General features: G+C 41.5%; 1 protein-coding gene across 1 annotated transcript in view; it reads right to left on the bottom strand.

The window, feature by feature from the left end:
• Positions 1 to 2,428: 2,428 nt before the first annotated feature.
• Positions 2,429 to 8,449, bottom strand: part of MED13 (mediator complex subunit 13) — a 51,605-nt gene continuing 45,584 nt past the window's right edge. Inside the window, exons 23-30 of the mRNA XM_053995333.1 lie at positions 8,134 to 8,357; positions 7,541 to 7,683; positions 7,261 to 7,419; positions 6,985 to 7,170; positions 6,667 to 6,815; positions 6,274 to 6,447; positions 5,115 to 5,215; positions 2,429 to 4,474 (exon numbers count right to left, since the gene is read on the bottom strand). Coding sequence (XP_053851308.1) covers positions 4,342 to 4,474; positions 5,115 to 5,215; positions 6,274 to 6,447; positions 6,667 to 6,815; positions 6,985 to 7,170; positions 7,261 to 7,419; positions 7,541 to 7,683; positions 8,134 to 8,357 — 1,269 coding nt within the window. The 3' untranslated portion in view covers positions 2,429 to 4,341. The remainder of the gene's footprint in view (positions 4,475 to 5,114; positions 5,216 to 6,273; positions 6,448 to 6,666; positions 6,816 to 6,984; positions 7,171 to 7,260; positions 7,420 to 7,540; positions 7,684 to 8,133; positions 8,358 to 8,449) is intronic.

Here is an 8,449-nt window from a genome sequence, read left to right as displayed (position 1 = left end):
TCCCTCACGGCCCCCGCGCCCACCCGCCGCCACCGCCACTACCGGGGGAAGCGGGAAGTGACGTCACGGCGGGAGGGCCCAGGGGCAGGAAAGGCTGAGGGGCGGAAAGGGAGAGGCGGGAAAAGCTGAGGGGCGGGAAAGGCTGAGGGGCACCGCCCTCCCCGCCCCCTCAATAAACCCACGTCACAATCAAGGCTTCATGAATAATTTATTCCATTTGAATTTTTTTTTTTTAAAAAGTATAAACCTTTTTTTTTTTTTTTTTTTTTGTTGTCTTCTTCATTTCCTCGATCACAATTTGTACAACTCAGTGTTTATGGCATTCGGCAGAAATAGTGTTTGTTCCTTAAATCGCTTTTTGTTTCTGTGTTTTGTCACGACGGCGGCTCGGCCGAGGGCACGTGGCAGCGGCTGCGCGAGGCTCCCCGGCACACCCAGCCGTGCCCGAGGCGTGTGGGAGCGGCTCCCTGACCTGTCCAGCCATGCCAGAGCGGCGTCGGAGCAGCTCCTGGACCTGTCCGGCGAGGTGTCGGAGCAGCTCCTTGGTGCGTCCAGCTGCGCTGTTGGGATGCCCCGTGTGTCCGGCCACGCCAGCGGGGTGTGGGAGCGGCTCCGCGCTGTGTCCGGCCGTGCCATGGCGGCAGCGGCTCCGCGCTGTGTCCGGCCGTGCCCCGGGGGCGCCATGTCCAGTCACAAGGCCACAGGCGGCGGCGGCGGCCCGAGGCAGCGCTCGGCAAGGTCCTCACGTCCAGTTGACTCGGAAAAACCTAAAGCTCGATGAGTAGCATCCTGAAAAAGTGACCCTGAGGATTGTGGTAGGTCCCAAATCCAGTTTTACTGTAAATTAAGCTTTACTCCACTGAAAATAAAAAGTACGCCCACAAATAATAGTAAAAAAACCCTTTAAGAACGAAGCATAGTCCTGGGCCCTTTACTTAAAAAAAAAAAAAAGGAAAAAAAATAATAAATCAAACAAAACCACCTTCCCAGCTGGAGGTTGCGAGATAGTAATGTTGTACAATGTCACCCCATTAATGAATTCTCCAACGAAACCCAGATGAAAACAAGGTTGATGCAGCATTACTATCCCAACAGACTGATATGTGGTGCCGTACTGTTGTGCAGCAAATTATATGGTGCAATAGCATTTTTTTAAAACGTTTTACTCTTATTCTTGAAAGCTTTAAAATAATGCAACATAATATTTTGATATTACAGTATTAACAAATAGTGCTTGATTAAAGACATCGGCAAGTCTTCATAGCAACACACAAAGTTAAAATTACCATCAGAGGTAAATATAGAAATACAATAATCTGCGCCATAACTGACAGCTAAGTAAGAACATAGCTGAGGATTTAAATATAAATCCATTTATCTTTAATTATTTCAGAGAATGTTAGAAATATCTAAATGTTACAGCTCCTTTTAAAATGTGAGGGTTGTTACAAGTACAGCTGGTGGCCTTGCTGGTCTTAGCAACATGGTTTTCAGAAACCTAATTCAAATACTAGTGAATCAAATGTGACTAAAAGGCTTAAATGCAGTGATATCTGGGTTAAAATATGTATTTTTTTTAATTGGAATGGAAGGATCTCAGCTTCTTCTTTCATTGGAAGAGATAAACCTCCACAGCTACTTAAAGCACTGACACGAACAACATTTTCTTGCAAGGCCGTTTTGGAAATCTGTAGCTGAAATTTTCAACTACTTAAGCTTGTACTTGCTAAACAACCTCGATTTATTTGATTCTGACAATTTTATTTATAAACCACCTGTTATGTGCACTTAAAATAGTTAAATGAAAGTAGCTAATAAAAAAAGTATGCCCAATATAGTAGTTGGTTCCGTGGTGCTGGCAGGTTTGATATGTACATTGCCGGCTGTGACTATCACTCCAGAAATGGCCCTTCTAGTCTTTTATAGTGGTTATAATATTGTAATTTACTTTAATTGCATTTGATGGGGGGAGGAGTGGGAAACTGGCAGCTTTCACAGTAGGAGTTTCACAGGGAAGGCTGGTCCAGGTAACAGAATACAGTTACACCAACGTTCAGGCAGCTGATTCACTTACCTTTAGGAATACAAGTCAGATTGAACACAAAACAAAGCCACACCAAAACCCAGCCCTTGGAACTTGGTTAACTGAGCCAGGGTTAGAAATGACCACTTAGCGACAAAGCTCAAAAAAAAAAAAAAAAAGGACATACACTTTGAAAATTCCAGTTTTAGGAGCACTTTTACACTTCAAAAATGCCAACCAAATGAGAAAAACCTTCTGTAAGACAATAATGTGCCGTTTAATCTGCGGTGCATTACCGAGATAAAGTCATGGACAGACCCAGTTTTTAACTCTATTTATCAAAATATGCTAACTTCTGATTGCACTCATGTTGTTCTGAAGAAATGACTGAAAATTCTCATCACCAATTGTACAACTTCTTTATACAAAACCAAAAAAGTTGCTAATATTGTATGTACACGATTCAGTGAGACTGTTCATACGAAAAAAAAAAAATCACCTCAGGCAGGTCTTTTGCATTTACGAAACGAGATTTTCATGAACACAGTAAGTTTGGTAAATGCAAGCAAATTCTTCCTTGTAGAGGGGTTAACAGCAGGTGCACAAATAGATCTTAAAACTTGCTCCTTTACAGGTTTAAACCAGCGAGACAGACAATATTAAGACCCAGGACTTGGGTTATCGTGACAGGCTCCTGGGAGCGCTGCAGGAGTTCAGTTTTTCATCTGGCAGTCAGATAAGGAACCCAGAAAAAGCATCTGCAGCTGCTCTTCAGCACCCGTAGGGGCTATTTTAGAGCAGCCACAGACATTTGGCATGTGCTAGGAAAAAAGGAAGGAAACTACTGAGAAGAAATGGTGACTGTAGATAGAGGGAGACGTTTAGGAAAGCCTTGTGGTTTGTCAGTCCCTTCCTCGGGGAAGGCAAAGCCTCCTTGGCACATGCCCCAGCCAGAGCCTGAAAATGGGATATGGGGAAGGCCATACATTGATACTTGGGACCTTCGCCACAGTGCCAAAAATACATGGAAAAGGAAAATGTTCAGGGTTTCGTGCTGTTTTTTCACTAGTGGAATAAAATCTGAATACCAGAATTCACTGAGAATCTATATACACCACATTTTAGTTAAACACACACCAATCTTAAAGTCAAGATTGACTATTTTTGCATTTGTAAAATGGTTAGAGCTGGGCTAAATTTCAGCCTGGCAGGAGACTTTGGATAAGGGCAGAGTTTTCTGTGTGTTCCGCCTCAGATTCATTCGCATTTTATCACAAAAGTGGAAGCAAACAATGCAGTGAGCACAGTGCCAAGAATATCCAGGGAGCAACAATGCACAAGAGATGTTCTTGTGATATTAAAACTTGTGTCCTGGAAGTGGATCTGAGAATCTAGCCGCAGCCCTGAACCATAACACAAACTTCAATTGAAGAGTTTATTCATGTTATTCTCACTACAAGTTAAACCACCTACAATATCACTTATATATTGCCATTGTTACTCTGTAAAGGTGTGATATAAAATGCTGTAAGACCCGGTACCTTTTCAATTTATATAAACACAGTGAACTTCATTACTGTACATGTACTCTGCAACTACAGCTTAGCTGTAAATCCCCCACACACAATGGTATGGACATTAACCCCTCTATCCCCATTAAACTGTACATCAAGACAATACAAATTTACTGTCCCCCCCCCCACCCCTTACAAAAAAATAATACTCTAAAAGCAACCTACTGCAACTTTTAATTAAGACGATTACATATATTTTAGACCAATTGCTTTAAAGCAAGAAGGCAGTATAAACCTTCTAGGAAAATTTTTATAAAAGAGGTTAAGAAATATAAGACAATTTATACATTTAAAAACTTACAATAAATAAGAGATGCAGGCATTTTTGAATACTAAGTACTATAATCCAATACAAGAACATCTTGATGTTCTGAAGCCATAGGTTGAAACTTAATTGTTCCTCATGTTTCTTCTCATCTCCATGCTTTTAAAATTCATTAACCATGACTGGGTACTATGGCTCATTACTCTTCACAAATACTGTGGCTGGGGAAAAATGGTTAATTTTGCTACTAAAAACGTTATAATACACTTTCTGATCATCATTCTGAAGCGTCCCCCATAGTCAGTGACTCAAAGACAGCAGGGCAGTGGGTGCCCCTCTCACAAGTCAGAACAATATTTGCTGGAAGTAACAAGATTCATACCCCATCACAAACAACTTGCACTGAGAAGAATTATAACTTAGTCCTGCAGTGAAATATCCCTTTTCCTCATTTTTGTCTTGCAAAATTCAGATGAAGATCACAGCATATTCATGATAAAGTTATACAACTGATTCAGCACCACAAAATGAATTGGGAGACATGACCGTCTGTCCTGGGTTGCAGGATCACAGGTTAGCCAGGAGAGTGCATTGTACTGTTCCAGAACAAACCTGAAAAACAAACAGCCTTCTGTCAGGCCAGCACATTTTCTCACCCGGATTTTACAGCCCTAATTTACTATAATCCAGCTTCTTTGGCATCAAAAACATAAAATAGATTTGCCAACATTCAGAAATAACATGTCTTCCAAATTATTACAGCAGTTCAGAGCTAAACTTGCTTCTGGTGGAAAATTGTACTTGCCTATTCTTGATTCATACCAAGAGGTTCACATTAAAAAAAAACAGAAAAGGAAAAATAATCTGATGTTTTCTCAATTAGTATCCCATGTTTACATAGGTCTGGGCTCCTGTTCTTTAGCACTTCAGATTTTCCACAAGATTGCTGTGCAATATTCTGGCTTAACTATTTCAGTCTTTTCTGCCAGGTTCAAACTCTCTTCTAGTTTGAGGAATTCGTTGTTTTTCAAACATTTTCAAAGACTGCTTAGTTAAAGAAGGGCTTAGAGATGTTTGGTTTTTATTCCACTATTCTGTGGCAATCACTTAAAGCACAACAATTTATCTGCACTAAGGATATCAGCTGCACAAAGGAAAAAACTAACTGCAGGAAAAACAAACATGCAGCTTCACTCAAGCAGCATTAAAAATTAAATGCACAACATTTTTGCAAGTGATCAATGATAAATACCTGAGCACATCAGAAGTTTGATTAGAATCAAGTGGATGGGAGTGTTTACTGTGGAGTAGCTCGTCTGATTGCACTGAAGGCACGTGGAGGTGCAAAGAGGCCTGAGGAAGGAAGAAGCCAGAAGTTACTGCCTGATCAACTACACCATATTTCCTTCCCCCATATTGTTGTAGCTTGCAGTCACCTTCTCTGTCTGACACACAAGCCAAAAAACAAATCCTATCCTTAGGCCATCAACAAGTTCAGGAATTCTCGGAATATTTATCTTCTCTCACACAGATCTCTGCTAAAAGCACAGTGCTAGTAGTGAAATATATATATGGGAGGGGTTTTAATCCCTTTTCTACATGAAGTGATTATTAAAAAATCAACTCAAGTGGCCCAAGATGTCTAATAACACACAGACTTGGAAGTTCAGTTGCTTTCTATAGGCCTGATCTATTTATATTTCATTTATAGAGCTGCTTATCGTAAATAATAAATCCTCTCTTCAAAATAATATCCTATACCAAAGCCACAGCTGAGCTTAGGCCAAGAGGAACTGCTAATCCAGACACAAACAGGGCTGCAGAAGATATATCTGGATCATTAGAAAACAAAGCACAGTATTAGAGATGCTAATTTGTTAATACAGAAAGTTTCTCTGTATATCAATGTATATATGTGCTAAGTGTGTCTTGATTGTGCCATAAGGAGATAAGGGGCTCAGACAACACCCAGACAGATGATACAATGCAAAGCCAACGTGAAAAAAAATAACCTTTATGCTTTGTGCAATACAGAAAGAGATTCATTTATTCTTTATTTTGCCCAGGGCAACTGAGTTATTATACTGCACTTATGTACCTCCCTCTCTACCACCAGTTCCCACAGGAGTCCAGCCTTAGCCACAGCTCTGTCCAGGCACTCAACAAAATCCTGGAGCATAAAGCCAGGGAAAAAAACAAACAAAAAAAAAAAAGTCCAGACTACCAGGAAGAAACCATGAGCAGGGCAGAACCTTCCAAACAGCCAAATCTCAAAATACACCTGAATACACCTGGCCTCTCCTGAAGCAAAAGCAGAGCTATCCCCAGAGACATGCACTGCCTTTGGTTTAACCAGAACAGTTTTCACCCCCAGATCCCTCAGGCTGCACAAGTCTCTGCCAGGACAGTACCTTAAGAAACAAGGGACACTGATTTTGTGCTTGAGGACACGCTGACCAAAACCAGTCAGGCAATGGACCTGCTTTGGCAGTTGACACAAAATATCCGAGGGCCAGTGGCTGCTGCAGTATATTTGTTACTTCATCATGAGATTCTGTGGAAAGCAATCGATCTGTGCCTTGACCCTGGAACACAACAGGCAAAGGTTTTGGATTAGGAGAGCACAAATTTAATAGAAATTATCTATAACTTCTGAAACACAAAACAGTTTGAAATATCCAAGCATGACATGACAATCCAATATCCAGGTGATCTAAAATCCTTCATTCCACAAAAGGAAGTTAACAGATGGAGAAAAAACAGACAAAACACACACACAAAACTGTATTTACTCCAATAGTTACCTTGCCCATATCACCTCCATGGGGGTAGTGGGACCCTGGAGAATGCACAGGGGATCCACCAGGAGATGCAGGAAGAATATTTATAATATCAGGATCAAGGTCATCTCCAGTGTCTAACAAGTCAAAGATTCCCATTCCATCTGCTCCATCTTGAAAAAAAACAAGACCAGTGAATTCCTACCATTTCACTATGTGCAGGATTTGACAACACATTCAGAAATAAAGAAATATTTCCATTCCATAGAAATGGAAATGGCTCCTTAGGGCACGGAGTGACGAGGGGTTTTTAGAAGGCAAGAACAAATCCAAAGTACAAACCATTGTTTGTGTTAAAGGCCAGATCCAGGTTCTCAGTGGTGTAAGTGGATGATGCCACTTGCACAGAGGCAGAGGTGGGGAACACCAGGATGTGAGTGCAGGACGTGTCCTGGGGCGTGTTCAGCTGAGACGTCTGCATGTTCAGAGTGGTGCTGCGCCCGAACACGGAGCCCGTGGACACGGAATCTTTGGGAGAGAAATCAAGCATTTCCTCAGTTTTGCAAAGCCTGAACTGTTGTTAGTTCTCGTGCCAAAAAGAGAGAGTTTCCCAAATACCTGGCATAATAATGAAGGATCCCTGGGGTTCCATGGCCACCAAGCAAGCACTGAGAATGCTGGGGGAGTCTGCAGCAGAGATGCCACACATCCTGCACATGTCCTTCAGCCTCTTGCTCAGGGACTGCAGGTTCCGGCGGCTCAGCAAACAGCTCCAGTCTGAGGGAGGAAATCTCACTAGTGAGGTTCTCTTCCAGAAACAGGGGTGGACACACTTGATATTACTGAAAAATTAAAGCTTCAAATCAAGCTTTAGACTCTAAAAAAATGCTGCTGTTACCTTTTAATTCCCCGTGTCCTATTCTTCCCAAGCGGCCTATGACAACTCTCCATGGCAAAGAGCTCATCTGCACAAGTCCCAAGCACCATTCCCAGAGTTTCTGGAGACCAAGTCTGCGAGCAGAACCCTTTTTCCTGCGAGCTCTAGAAGTAAGAAACAAGGAAAACAAAGTTAAAACCCACCTGCAACAAGTTTTTAATGCCATGTTTAGAACATTTTTGTATTAACATGAACATTCACCAGAGCCAAGAGTGTTGGTATTGCAGTCCATCAGCTGAAGGTTCAGGGGGTTTGGGTTTTTTAAATTAATCATATTCTAAAAGTGACATTAACAGCCAGTAAGTGAGATGGGGAAGTATAAACCCACACAGAGTAACACTCAAGAATCACATGAAACTAAACTATGCTCTTCTAGAAATTTAACTCAAAATAATATGCACATTATAGGGAAAATATTCATCTGCTGTAGCCACTTTTGCAACACAGCAAGTCTACAAAAGTCAGTTATTCTTACAGCACCAAACCCAATGTAATTCTTCAGGGGAATGAAAGAAGATGTACTTGCTAAAAATGAATGAAAGTTTGGTTCTCACCTGTTTGGTACATCAATATTAATTATGCAAGTTTCTAACTGCTCTCCATAGAGGTCTGTACAGGATGCAAGCAGCCACCTCTGATCATGAGACAAACAGTAGCCCACAAAAAGCACATTATACTTCTGGCCAGCTTCTCCAAAGGTTTCTCCCAGCTCTGTTTGCTTGTCCTTTACTGGAGCCAGTATAAAAGGAGGGGTGTAGAGTCGAATACACTCAGGTCTCTAGAAAGATGAAGGAACAGACAATGAAGATAGGGGAAGAAATTATTCCCTACACAAAAGATGGCTGGTTGATAAGCAGGGACCTTCCTCTG

Source organism: Vidua macroura, chromosome 20, assembly GCF_024509145.1.
Source record: "Vidua macroura isolate BioBank_ID:100142 chromosome 20, ASM2450914v1, whole genome shotgun sequence".
Classification (NCBI taxonomy): domain Eukaryota; kingdom Metazoa; phylum Chordata; class Aves; order Passeriformes; family Viduidae; genus Vidua; species Vidua macroura.
Note: the sequence above shows the minus strand (reverse complement) of the source record. Positions and strands in the feature narration are given on the sequence as shown.